We start from the raw sequence: 13,036 nt of genomic DNA on the forward strand, positions 1-13,036 counted from the left end.
ACCAAATGACTTAATCTCTCTTGGTGTCTGTTTCCTTATTTGTAAAACGAAGAGATTTGACCCCCTGAAAGATCCCTTCCAGCTTTAAATCTACGATCCTGTGCCTTTATGCACCCTGGCATGGGATAAATAATTCACCTACCAGGGAGTAGGTGGCCCTTGATTTGCTGGCAAGGGATGGATGACCCCTGCTCTGGACAAGGGGCTGTAGATTGCTTACCTTGGGACAGACCGACTCCTAATAACTAGCTCACAGCCAGGGATCTTGTGACTAGAATGACTGGTCCCCAGTCCACAGAAGGTCTGCTTTCGAGGGAACATCTTCTGGGCCCTGAGCAGAATGCCTTTCTCCCCAGGTTGAGTCAGAGACCCCTCCTCCCCAGAGGAAGGGCAAGGGGAAAGGGAAGGGAAAAGGCCGGAAGGGTCGGAAGGGCAAGGGCAAGAAGAAGAAAAACAAGGACTCTGAGAAACCAGAAGTGCCCCCAACCTCTCCAGAGAATCAGGTAAGATCCTCCCACCCACTTCTGCCTTCCCAAAGAAGACTGTTCCCACCTATCTTTAACTTCTATTTATTTATTTTTAACCCTTTTCCTTCCATCTTAGAATCAATATTATGTTTTGGTTCTACGGCAGGAGAGCAGGAAGGGATAAGCAATGGGGGTTAAGTGACTTGCTCAGGGTCACACAGCTATGAAGTATTTGACCTCCTGGCTCTAGACCTGCCTCTCTGTCAACTGAGCCACCTAGCTACCCCCCTTTAACTTTCATTAATGATGACTAGTGGTCATTTTGAAGGGACTGAGGGGCCAGGTGAAAGATGCAATTAGTCAGAGGCCATTGTTTTAGGGGCTACTGTCATGTATCCCCAGGATGTGGGGAATAGCTGGAGTCCTTCCCAGGCCCTTCCAGGCCACTTTAGTGACCTTTTGCCTAAGAGCCATCTCCTTACTTTCCTCCCTTTTCCCTCCCTTGACCCAATTCCTCCAGCAGCTGCCCAGAGCCCCAGGGAATTGTGGGGAAATGTCTGGTCCTGGTCCCCCACCCCCTCCTCCTTGTTCTGGCCAGAAGGAGCAGGACTGACCACTGAGTGCTAATCTGGGGCCAGGGCAAGCATACTGCCTCTGGCTTCCAAACACCTGGCCCCTAGGGCTGATAATGACTCCATTGTTGACAAGCCCCACCAAGCTCAGGACTAACATCTCAAACCCTCAGTCTGGCATCTGAGGCCTCCAGAATGACCCTAAGGTACCTCCCAGAGCTTCCTCCTGTCCTTCCTTCCTTTCCAGCTAAGCTGAGTCTTGCCTTTGTTCATATTGTTCCCCATCCTAGAACTCCTTATCCATTCCCCTTTGACCTAGATCTTCCTGAAGCCCCCCTTTCCCCATAAGCACAGCCCACTAGGCTTGCTCCCCTCTGAGCTCCTGCAACATCTGAGCCCCACACTTCCCTTGTCCTGTGTTGAATCTCTACCAGGCCTGTGGCCAATTGCTCCTTGGCCTCTGCTCAGTTGTTCCCTGGCCTCTTATAACATGTGGGGGGCTATCTACCCTCTGCCCAGACCTTGCAGCCTCGGCTCCCCGAGATGTGCTGATTGGTTCTCTCTTTCTCAGACTGCCACTCCTGTGATAGAGACTCTAACTCTCCCGGTTGGGCCAGAGACTGGGTCCACAACGGACTCCCCCAAAGTCACAGTCATTACATCCACAGTGGCCGCCAGTCTCAACGTCACCACCTATACGGTAAGACCAAGGTCTGGGGGACTGACAGTGGAGGGAGGCAGGGAGGGCTAGAAGGCGACCATTTGGGCTCTGAAGGATGAAGGATATGTCTCTTTCCCTTGACTCTTGTGGCTTCTTCCCAGGACTCTGAAAATGAGTCAATGACTTCTGAAGCTACATGGGAGCTCCCTGAGTCAAGCAAAGACAGAGATGAGGAGTGGGGAAATGATACCATGAACACCATCTTTGGGCCAGCTGAACGTGGGCCAGAAAGCCAGATCTATATATTTCCCGTGAGTTTGGGGGAGATCCCTGGGGAATAATGGACTTGGGAAAGATATGGGATTCTGGGAAAATAATTTCTTAGGGATTAAAGTCTCTAGGGGGATGAAAGATGCTGAGAGATGGCTTCTGCAGGACTTGAGGGAATCTGAGAAGATGAGGGTATCTCTGAAGAATGAAATGCCCCTGGGGAATAGGGAACTATGGAAGAACTAGGAATTAGGGGGAAACGGAGAGTTCAGAGGATATTTGGGGATCTGGGGAGATTGAAGACTCTGGGAGGAAGGAAAATAGAAAACAGCGGGGGAAGCTTTAGAGAGCTGAAAAATTCTGGGTGATGGGTATTTGGGGAAGGCCTCACAGTCTGGAAAATAGGGAACTCTGCTCCCCAAGCTGCTCAAGGAAGGCTGAAGGCCTGGGCTATAGGACTCTTAACTAGGGAGCAGTAGGGTGGTACCAAAGGGTTGATACCTTATCTAATGAGGGAGAGGGACTGGTTGGGGCTTGTGAGGGATTCTGATTCTCTTTATTGCCCTCTTTCCTTCCCCTTCCACTGTGCCCCAGGATGCTGGTGAAAAGGGACAGAAAGGAGAGCCAGCAGTTGTTGAAGTGGTGAGTAAGAAACAGTAAATTTTAGGTGCTGGGTAGTGTTGGAACCCACCTCCTTGCTGGGATGTTGGGGAGGGACTACAATGACTGGCTATGGGGATCATATTCATGTTTCTCTCTCAGGGTCAGCAGTTTGAGGGACCCCCAGGACTTCCAGGGCCCTTGGTGAGCATTAATACATCGACCCTGTCCAGTTCCCTTTCCTCTTGGTTATTCTGCCTCCCACAGCTCCTGGCTCCGAAATGATCTCTAACAATCCTCTCCATATTGACTTCATTCTTCCCAATCCAGAGCTATGGAGTCAGAGAGGAGACTGGAGGAGAATTAGTGGGGGGTATCTACCTTTCCTTTGAACTGGAGGTCAATAGAGTTTAGTGAGGGGAATGACTGAAGGGAATCTGGGGGTGCCTGTAAAGGGAGACAGCTATGGAAGGCATTGTAGGGGTGGCTAGTGAGGAGTGATTGCAAGGGGACAGTGATGGGGTTCAGTACAAGGGGATGGCCTAGGAAGGATCTAAAAAAGAGTCAGTTGGGAAAAGATTTGCATGATTTTAATATGTATAATGAAGGGCAGACGGCTAGGAAGCACAGTGAATAGAGTACCAGTCCTGGAATTCAAATCTGGCTCAGGCACTTCCTTTGTCATTTTTTTTCTTTTTTTTAGCTTTCAAATGATACTTTTCCTTCTCAATTTCATGTAAAAACAAATTTTAACCTTCATTTAAAAAAACTGAGCCAAAATTTCTCCCTCTCTTCCTTCTTGCCTTCCCCTCTCCCTGAGATGGCAAGAAATTTGATATAGATTTGACATGTGCAGTAATGTAAAACATTTTTGTACAGTAGTCATTTCCTCAGATACTTCCTGACTGTGTGACCCTGGGCAAGTCACTTAACCCCAACTGCCTATCCCTTGTCACTCTTCTGTCTTACAACTGATACTAGGACAGAAGGTACAGGTTTATAATATATATTAAATATATAAGAAATGAAATAAATATAAATATATGTATTTAAATATATAATATGTATAAAAAGAATTTCATATTTCTTGCCTTCTCAGTGTTGGGGTAGAGGGAATGTGTGAAGAGAGAGAGAAAGAGAGAGAGAGAGAGGAAGTGAAAATAAAAATAACATTTTTAAAAAGGAGTCAGTGATGGAGGTCAATGATGAATGATCAGTAAGTAATATCAGCATAAGGAGATCAATCTGGGAGTCATTGAAGGTAGGATCAGTCCCAACCTCATCTTTTGCCTCCTTCTTTTCTCCTCCCACAGGGAACAGTTGGCCCTTCAGGCCCTCCTGGCCCACCTGGCTTCCCTGGGGACCCAGGAGAAAAGGTAAGGGAGTTTAAGCATGGAGGGAGGGATGAGCTTTGGAGGACATATCAGGCAGAGACTGGGGGATGTGGAGATTTAGAATCTCTCAGACCAAAGGGAAATGAATCTGGAAAGAAGTCTTGACTCAAGGAATTAGAATTGGGGTCCAAATCATGGCTCTACCACTTAGTATGACTTTGGACAATTCTTTAGTCCTATTTTTCTCTTCTGCAAAATGAAGCGGTTGGATGAGAGCTCTGAGCCCTGCCCAGTGTTATTTTCTGTTTGATCCTTTTCGCTTTCTGTGTTCCCATGCCATTCTATCTTGAGCTCCTCATCTCTATGTGAATCTCCTTGAACAGACATGGCTCTTCATCTCATCTCTCTTGTCAGGGTCCTGCTGGTCGACCTGGTGTCCCTGGAGTGGATGGTGTACGAGGCCTCCCTGGAACCGTGATTATGATGCCTGTGAGTTGGGAAGGGGAATGAGCCAAGAGGGGGTCTGATAATGGAGGGGACCTGTGTCTCCCACATTCCCTAGTATGTGTGGGTATGGGAGGGAACCTAGATGTATAGAGGAGAGGCTGCTTCTCTATGGTGCAATTCTGCCTTCCTCCCCATTTTGTGTGTGAGCTCTGATATATTTGGGGGAGTGGGGGTATTCCTCCATGGTTCTACCTTACCATTGTGTTTTGGGGGACCCTTATTTATGTACCAATGTCCCTTCATAGCCTCTCTGTCCCTTCCTCCCATATATATGTATAGATATAGATATAGATATAGATATAGATATAGATATAGATATAGATATAGATATATACACACATAAATGGAAAGGGGTTCTAGTCTTTGGTGGACTGGCTCTCCATTTGCCAGTTTCACCCCTTTCCCCAGTGTTGATATGGTGATGGGAAATCTATGAGTAGGTTGTCCCTCTATGGATTCCCATATCCCCCAGTGTGTGTGTGTGTGTGTGTGTGTGTGTGTGTGTGTGTGTGCACACATTTATGAGGGGGCTTTGACATATGGATTTGGGGGAGGGCTGTCTCTTTTTGGTCCCTCCCTTATTCCCCATTCTATTTCTTCAGTTCCAATATGGGGGTGAGTTCCTCAAGGGTCCTCCAAGCTCATTCCAACAGGCACAGGCACAGGCAGTGCTGCAACAAGCCCAGGTAGGAGCCTACATGGGTAATGAGAGGCTTTTGGGAGAAATGGACCCATAGGAGATAAGGAGGCCCTTGTGGGGCTAATGGGGGCTCACAGAAATTAAAGTAGGGTAAATTAATGACCTTAGTGGATAGGGGAGGTTATGGGTGGATAATTAGGTGTTCATGGGGCTAATAGACAGGGAGATGACTGGAGAAGATGGTGGGGTGATAGAAGGTCTGTTTTGAGGTTGGGGTAAATCATGGACCAATGGGTTCTCCTTCCAGCATTGGGTGGGGAGGTTCAGAGGGACATTTGATGGTATTTCTTTCTACTCTCTGGGGAAGGGCGACTTGGTGCCTGTGGATATCATGAAAAGGATCTTGAGGAAGTGTTAATATCTCTCCCTAATTCTCTAGCTTTCCATGAAAGGCCCTCCTGGCCCTGTGGGGCTGACAGGTCGAGCTGGACCCTTGGTGAGTTGGAGACAGAACCTGTGATAAGGAATTGATGGTGGAGAGGAGTTTTGTAGAGAAGGGAGGGAATGAGGAATATCAGATTCTGTGTCACCCCTAGGTGGGTCACTTCCTTCTGCTTACTCCCTCTTCTCACTTTCCTGCCCTGTTCAGGGTCTGCCGGGATATCCAGGTCTTAAAGGAGACACAGGAATAGCAGGACCACAGGTGAGTTTTTATGGGGGGAAATGTTGATATCTGACCAGTGATGCCCAGGAATAGAAAGATCTTTTTGATGGGTCAAGGCACAGGAATGAAATAGTTTGGAGGAAGGACTGAGGGAGGTGGGTAGGATCATTGTGTGTATGTACTCTACCATCTTCCCAGGGGTTAGTGTCAAAGTTGAGACACCCTAGACTTTTCCCACCTCCATTCTCATTCTGTTCCTTCTTACAGGGTCCTAGAGGTCTACAGGGCTTACCTGGGCCTCCTGGAAAAGAAGGAAAGCAGGTGAGTTACCTAAAACTTCCATTGACTCTCAAATGACACTGCCATCCCTTTCCAGAAACATAGTGTGACAAAAGAAAGATCAAGGACATGCAGCTCTGTACCCCAAGACTCCTCTGTTTCATTTTTATCTAGTTACAGCAGTGAGATGAGGGCACAGCAGTTCTGGTTGAGAAGCCAAATGTCTCAGAGGGCAGAGAACCCTCTGATGGCACTCATCCCTCTTGCCACCCCAGAAGTTCAGCCAATGTGACAGGAGGGTAGCCAAGGGTATGGGAGGAGAGCCATGCCATCTCATCTTTCTATCCCCTCTCACCATCCTGAACCAACTCTCCTCCATCCTGGGTTACAGGGTCGTTCTGGAGCAGATGGACCACGAGGCCTCCCAGGAGACACTGGACCTAAGGTAGGTGATAGGGATTTGATAGTCACAGAGACACAAGGCAGTCTAGAGGGTCTCAGACTTCAAAATCTTCTCATATCTCTGAACAGGGAGACCGGGGTTTTGATGGCCTACCAGGGCTACCAGGGGAGAAGGGCCAAAGGGTGAGTGTCTCAATGTCCTCTTTCCCCTGGATAATTATTTCCCTTCTGATGTGCTTCCTATGCTCACTCTCCCTTCTTCCTTTCCCAGGGAGATGTTGGCCATGTTGGGCAGCCAGGGCCCCCTGGGGAGGATGGTAAGAAGGTAAGATGAAGGAGAGAAATTGGAAACTGGGCATGAGGGGGGTCAAGGTTAGAGGGCTTGTCTGGGGGCAGGATGGGGGCCATGATTTATTGCTAATCTGACAGGACTCATGACCTGGGGCTATAACCTGGACACTTGGGGTAGGATTCATGGATTGATTTTTTTTCAGGGCTCGGAGGGGCCTCCAGGCCCCAGTGGCCAAGCTGGAGAGCCAGTGAGTATCCTGAACTCTGAGACACATTTCCTCCTTTCCATTGTACTGGTAGAGAAGAGGGATTCTAAGGACTTTTCAAGCTCCAAATTCATAATTCTATGAGCCTAGCTGCTCAGGGCAATGCCAAGATTTGCAGTCCCTCTCTCAATATCTTTCTTTTCCTTCTTCTATCATTGACTACTGAGAGAGAAAGAGGGATGGAGGGGGAAAGAGAGAGGGGGAAGAGAGGAAGAAAAGAGGGTGGAGAGAGAAGAGAGAGAAGGGAGGGGGAGGGAAAGAAAGAGGAGAGAGAGGGATGAAGAGAGAGAGGGAGGGAGAGAGAAGGAGAAAATGAGTGTGGAGGGGTACATTTGAATTTAGGTAGAGGTGATCACAACTGAAGTACCATGGATAGTAATAGTACTTTCTGTCTCTTCCAGGGACCTCGGGGGCTGCTTGGCTCAAGAGGTCCTCCAGGCCCACCAGGACAACCGGTAAGAAGTCTGTCCCTGACTTTTCTCTCTCTGAGATTCTGTATTTCTGACTCTATGTGATTGTCTCTGTGCCTCATCTCTCAACATCTCTTTCCCCTCAGGGTGTGGTGGGGGTAGATGGACCTCCTGGTGCCAAAGGAAATGTGGTAAGTGTTTATTTCTCCCTCAGACCCTCCCCAGTTCTACTCATCCCTAATGACTGTCACCATCTTTTCTTGATCCCTCCCTTGCCTCTTTCTCTCCAGGGCATCCCAGGAGAACCAGGTCCTCCAGGTCAACAAGGAAACCCAGGCTCTCAGGTTTGTGACAGGATTGGGATGGGAGGGAGGGGTAGATAAGGAAGGGGCATTTAGGCCTCCAAACTCTTCAGGGTCACCATCCTAGTCTGATGGGCTCTGAGCTAATGAATCTTCCTCATGGCTCTCCCTCCATGTCTCCCCTCACTCCCCTTTTCCATACTCTCTACCTATCTCTTTCAGGGTCTCCCTGGATTACAGGGACCAATAGGGGCACCAGGAGACAAGGTGAGTGAGTGCTCCTCTCTTCCCCCTGAGCTCAGGGTCTCCCTGGGGGAAAGACCTTGACCAAATTCCTTATTCCCATTCTTCTCTCTTCCATCTGCCTTATTGGAAGGACACAGTCCTTTGAAAGTAGCACCTAACCCTACACCAATCAGGGGCTCTTAAAGAATATACCAGAAAATTCAGATGTTATGTTACTGCAGATGAAATAATATTTACAAATAATTTTGTTTAATATAAATATCATTCACCTAACCCACAATGTAAAGGAAGTAGAGTATTTGTGAATGAAACAAAACTTGCCTATTAACTATACATATCCCCATCAAGATCCATTAAACCTTGAAATGACAAATCACTGATCTCAAATAGCTTCTTATTGAAGGGAAAAGGGCAACTGGGTAACACAGGACAGAGAGCCAGATCTGGAATCAGGAAGACTCCTCTTCCTGAGTTCAAATCTGGCCTCAGACACTTCCTGGCTGTGTGACCCTGGGCAAGTCACTTAACCCAGTTTGCTGGGAGAGAAGAGGGATTGAACAATTTCCTCATCTGTAAAACGAGCAAGAGAAGGAAATGGCAAACCACTTTGGTATCTTTGTTGAGAAAATTCCAAATGGAGTCATGAAGAATCAGACACAACTGAATCTTTAGAACGCAGAGTGAAGGGAAAATGTGCAGGTACAAGTGGAAATTCCTCAATTCTCCCACAGAGTTGCTAAATGATATATATTCAGTGTGCCATAGTTCCTTGTGGCAACAAATATTGTGCTATGACCAAAAAGAGTGTGAGAAATGAGGAAGGAATCCAAATCTGGCCTCACACATTCACTAGTTGTGACCCTGGGCAAGTTACTTAACTGCTATTTGTCTCAGTTTCCTCATTTGTAAAATGGGGATAAATTAGGCAGGGTTGCTATGAGGATCAAATTTGTAAAGCATTTTTAGTACAATGTCTGGCACACAGCAGACACTTAAGTGCTTACTCTCTTATGCTCTTATAAAACCATAAAACCATTGATTTCACCCTAACTCCTCTGACCCTCAGTAAATGTGAATGGCCCATCCACAAGGAGGCAGCTAAGTGGCTCAGTGGATAGAGAGCCAGGCCTAGAGTTGAAAAAACCTGGGTTCAAATCTGGTCTCAGACATTTCCTAGCTGTGTGACCCTGGGCAGGTCACTTAATCCAATTGCCTAGCCCTTATTGTTCTTCTGCCTTGGAACCAATACATAGTATTGATTCATAGACAAAGGGTAAGGATTTAAAAATGAGTTAATTTAAAAAAAAATACAGCTGGCCATTCATGCTCTACACTTCCAAGAGATGTATGACTGGGTCCAGCTATCCCCAAGGTGGGGGGTGGGAGGAGGTTCACAGAATTTCAAGCTCTATGATTCTCTCTTCTACCTCTCCCCATATAACAATGTTCCTCTCCCTCTAGGGGCCCCCAGGAAAGCCAGGAATTCCAGGTCTTCCAGGAGCTGAGGGCCCACCGGTGAGGACTGAAGTCATGAGTCTTGGGGTGGGGGTCAGAAGGGAAGACAAGAGTATAGAGGGATGATAGAGTGACCCTTCAAGGAAGGCCATAGTAGGAAAGGAAAGGAGGGGGTGTTGTGGGAGAAATAGAGAGAGCACTGATATTTGGGAGTAAGGGCTAAAATTTTGGGATTAGGAAGAAATGGGGGGAGATTATGGGAACTTCTAGGGTTTGGATGGCTGACCTTCTAAGATGTGTGTCCCCCCAGGGTCACCCCGGCCATGAGGGCCCCACTGGAGAGAAAGGAGCTCAGGTGAGTGTACTGAGAAGAGGGGTTGGGCTCCAGGACTGGGGAGCCTTGGGACTTGGGGGTCATGAATTGAAGAGTTGGGGGCTATGAACTAGAGACTATTGAGCAGAGCAGAGAAACTTGGGAGATCTGAGAGGTTGGAGAGGTAAAGAATGATTAATTTGAATGCTGACTCTGGTTCATTCCCAGGGGCCAGAAGGGGCCACAGGCCCAACAGGATATCCTGGTCAGCGAGGAGTGAAGGTACGTAATGCCCATGCTCTGTTGGCAAAGTGGGCAGAATCCCGTATTTGGGCAATCCATAGGATCCAGACTCTAAGAACAGGCTCTAATGATAAAATGACTCACTATGGACCCTTGGGTATATGGAGAGAAGGTCAAGGCCTGGCTGGTCAGGGAGTGGACCACAATCTGGGGCACAAAGTCATATTGTAGCCCAGCACAAAGTCACATTGTAGCCAGAGCACAGAGTCACACATTGTGTGACCAAAGAATGTTCCAGGGGCTCCTAAGTGAGACAAAGGGCTGGGATGGAATGTTGGGCTCCCAGGAGGGAGGGAGGAGCTGAGTGTCTCTCCAGAAGGGCAGAAGGAGCCTAGAGGCAGACTGTCTGGATACCACCAGTCAACTGCTCCCCCTACCACCAGCAAATACTACATGACTCCAGGAATCAGATAGGGAGGAGATAGAAGGAAAAACTTAAGTGAACTGAGAAGGGTCAAAAAAGACAACCCACTTTATATAGTATGAGACCTCCAAGTCTGCCCTTAGTATTGATTTTAACCTGATTTTATCTGGATATGGGTGGGCATAGGGATAAATTGGGAGGAGGATCATGTATTAATACTTCCTAGGAGATAATGGCTTTGACTAAGGTCCTAGTAGGTTGGACCAAATTTGCTCCCTAGCAAAGGTATAATGGATTAAGAGATCCCAATTATATGTTTCCCTATAGAGGGGTTCTGAGCACAAGTTTTATCTCTATAGGGCACATCTGGAAACCGAGGTCTAAAGGGAGAAAAAGGCGAGAAGGTAAGAGAGAAAGTAAGGGGTTGAGATTCTTTCTTCAAATTTTGAAGCCCTTTCTGTGCTTCTCCCTCAAAAACCTTATTTTTCTCTTATGTGCTTTCCCCCAATCCAGGGAGAAGATGGCTTCCCAGGCTTTAAGGGTGATGCAGGTCTAAAAGGAGATAGAGTAAGATTACAAAATGAGGAATTGATGGCATGGGGTGGCAGATGGGGAAAAGGAAGTATGAGGAGTTGAGTTAACAATGGGTATCTTCTCTGTTCCAGGGTGATCCTGGCCCCCTGGGCCCAAGAGGAGAGGATGGGCCTGAAGGACTGAAGGGTCAGGCAGGATTGCTGGGTGAAGAGGGACCCCCTGGCCCAGCTGGGGAGAAGGTATGAAAAGAGAGATCAACCTCTCCAACTTCCTCACTGGTACCATGTTCTCCATTTATGTCTCCTTGGCTTTGATCCTCTACCCTTTCACCCCTGACTATACCCAGCTATTGTCTGACCTCTTGCCTGGACTCTGGATACCCTCCAAAGGACTGATTGATCTGACATTTACCCTTTGTTCTCTTGCCAGGGCAAGCTTGGTATCCCAGGTCTTCCAGGATATCCAGGTCGTCAAGGTCCTAAGGCAAGGAAATGGAGAATGGGCAGGGGTCTCAGAAACCCTAACCTGTGGCAAGAGGATGAGGAAAGAATCAGACACATCTTGAGTTAATTCAATTTCTGTGAAGTTCTTACCAATGGTTGATGAGGTTGCTAAGCACCCTGACCACATATAGAGAAGAGAAAGACAGTCTATGAAGACACTCATAGTCTAGGAAAGTCACATATCTACCTAGAAAACAGTCTGGAGGAGGGCAACCAAGATGGTGGGGAGACTAGAGACCATGTCATACAAGGAAAAAAGTGGAAAGGTTTTGGCCTGAAGAAGAAGAGACTTGGGAGGCTCGAAGTACTCTATTTCAAGTATTTAAAGGATGGCAATAGGGAAGAGGGACTAATTTTATTCACCTTGGTCATTGAGTCACCCATGGGGAGCAGTGGGGTGGGGGGAAATGGCAGAGATCTCAGTTCAATATAAGGAAAAGCTTTATGATGATTAGAGCTCTTCTGAAGTTTGATGGGCTGCCTTGGGTAGGCATGATTCCTGATAAGGAATGGGGGGAAGAGGATGTTGAGCTACCCATCACTGGAGTTATTCATGTAGAAGCTAGTTGAGGATTCTTTTAAAGGCTTATTTATGCCTTTTATTTTTACAATCCCTCTCATTTATGGCTCTCATCTCTCCCTAGCCCACAGCAAGGCTTTCTTTGTAATAGAGAGAAAAAAGAAAAAGAACAGATTAGGAAAAACAACTGGCAATATTGGAGGATAATTTGAGGCAAGTATTGCCAGGAGGATTCTCAAACAAGTATGAGTTGAACTAGATAGCCTCTGATGTGCCTTCCGGCTGTGAGCCCCTGCTTTTGTGAGCACAAGGCCTCTGACCTTTCAGAGAAGGGAGAGATGCCAGTGAGGCAGAAGGGAATATGGAGGAGGTGGCAGAACTAGACCTTGGAGAGGGTAGAATGGGCCCAGAGGAAAGAGAAGAGTATTCCAGGGCAGGAAAGATGTATAAATTGGCAGTACCCCCCCCTCCTCCCATCTCCCTGCTGCCCCACTCAGCCCCTATCTCCTCTCTGCTTCTCCTCATTCAGGGATCCAATGGGTTTCCAGGACCATTGGGTCTGGCTGGAGAGAAAGGGAAACGGGTGAGCAAAGGGCAGAGGGAGAGACGGCAATCTATGGAGTGTGTCTGGGTGGGAGACTGTGCATGTACTTTATGGTGAAGGGGCTGAGGCTTATGCCTTCCTCCCCTTCCCACTGCCTTCCTTCCTGTCTATCTGATCTGTCATCCTCTTGCCCAGCTATGCTGATGTGACCTTACTCTCCTTGTTCCTCTCTCTCTTTCAGGGGAAGGCTGGTCAGCCAGGACAGGAAGGAGAGCGGGGACCACCAGTGAGTAAACTCTCTCTTCTACTGTCCATCGTTTAAACTCTTGTCTCCTCCCAGGGTGGGAAGGATGAATGAGAAAGAGAAAATGGAGAGAAGAATGAAAGGGCAAAGGCTTGGACTACTTAACCTTGGACTTCCCCTCCTATTCCCTCTGTCTCATTGCTTTCTTTTCTTTAGGGATCCCGTGGAGAGAGAGGACAGAATGGTCCCACAGGAAAACCAGGCCCCAAGGTATGGAAGAGGGTGTGTAGCACTCCCTCCATCAAGACCCCAAATTTCCCCTTCCTTACAAACTGCTTAATAGTG

The 13,036-nt window shown here is 47.7% G+C and overlaps 1 protein-coding gene across 1 annotated transcript in view; it reads left to right on the forward strand.

Annotated features, from left to right (window-relative positions):
• Positions 1–13,036, forward strand: part of COL5A3 (collagen type V alpha 3 chain) — a 33,753-nt gene that overhangs the window by 6,498 nt on the left and 14,219 nt on the right. Inside the window, exons 6-34 of the mRNA XM_007488579.2 lie at positions 357–503; positions 1,611–1,739; positions 1,862–2,011; positions 2,565–2,612; positions 2,733–2,774; positions 3,884–3,946; positions 4,319–4,393; positions 5,014–5,097; positions 5,491–5,547; positions 5,701–5,754; positions 5,983–6,036; positions 6,386–6,439; positions 6,526–6,579; positions 6,668–6,721; positions 6,891–6,935; positions 7,355–7,408; positions 7,510–7,554; positions 7,654–7,707; positions 7,888–7,932; positions 9,373–9,426; positions 9,677–9,721; positions 9,908–9,961; positions 10,706–10,750; positions 10,860–10,913; positions 11,012–11,119; positions 11,310–11,363; positions 12,433–12,486; positions 12,689–12,733; positions 12,908–12,961. Coding sequence (XP_007488641.2) covers positions 357–503; positions 1,611–1,739; positions 1,862–2,011; positions 2,565–2,612; positions 2,733–2,774; positions 3,884–3,946; positions 4,319–4,393; positions 5,014–5,097; positions 5,491–5,547; positions 5,701–5,754; positions 5,983–6,036; positions 6,386–6,439; positions 6,526–6,579; positions 6,668–6,721; positions 6,891–6,935; positions 7,355–7,408; positions 7,510–7,554; positions 7,654–7,707; positions 7,888–7,932; positions 9,373–9,426; positions 9,677–9,721; positions 9,908–9,961; positions 10,706–10,750; positions 10,860–10,913; positions 11,012–11,119; positions 11,310–11,363; positions 12,433–12,486; positions 12,689–12,733; positions 12,908–12,961 — 1,875 coding nt within the window. The remainder of the gene's footprint in view (positions 1–356; positions 504–1,610; positions 1,740–1,861; positions 2,012–2,564; positions 2,613–2,732; positions 2,775–3,883; positions 3,947–4,318; positions 4,394–5,013; positions 5,098–5,490; positions 5,548–5,700; positions 5,755–5,982; positions 6,037–6,385; positions 6,440–6,525; positions 6,580–6,667; positions 6,722–6,890; positions 6,936–7,354; positions 7,409–7,509; positions 7,555–7,653; positions 7,708–7,887; positions 7,933–9,372; positions 9,427–9,676; positions 9,722–9,907; positions 9,962–10,705; positions 10,751–10,859; positions 10,914–11,011; positions 11,120–11,309; positions 11,364–12,432; positions 12,487–12,688; positions 12,734–12,907; positions 12,962–13,036) is intronic.

This window comes from Monodelphis domestica, chromosome 3 (assembly GCF_027887165.1).
Source record: "Monodelphis domestica isolate mMonDom1 chromosome 3, mMonDom1.pri, whole genome shotgun sequence".
NCBI classification, from domain to species: domain Eukaryota; kingdom Metazoa; phylum Chordata; class Mammalia; order Didelphimorphia; family Didelphidae; genus Monodelphis; species Monodelphis domestica.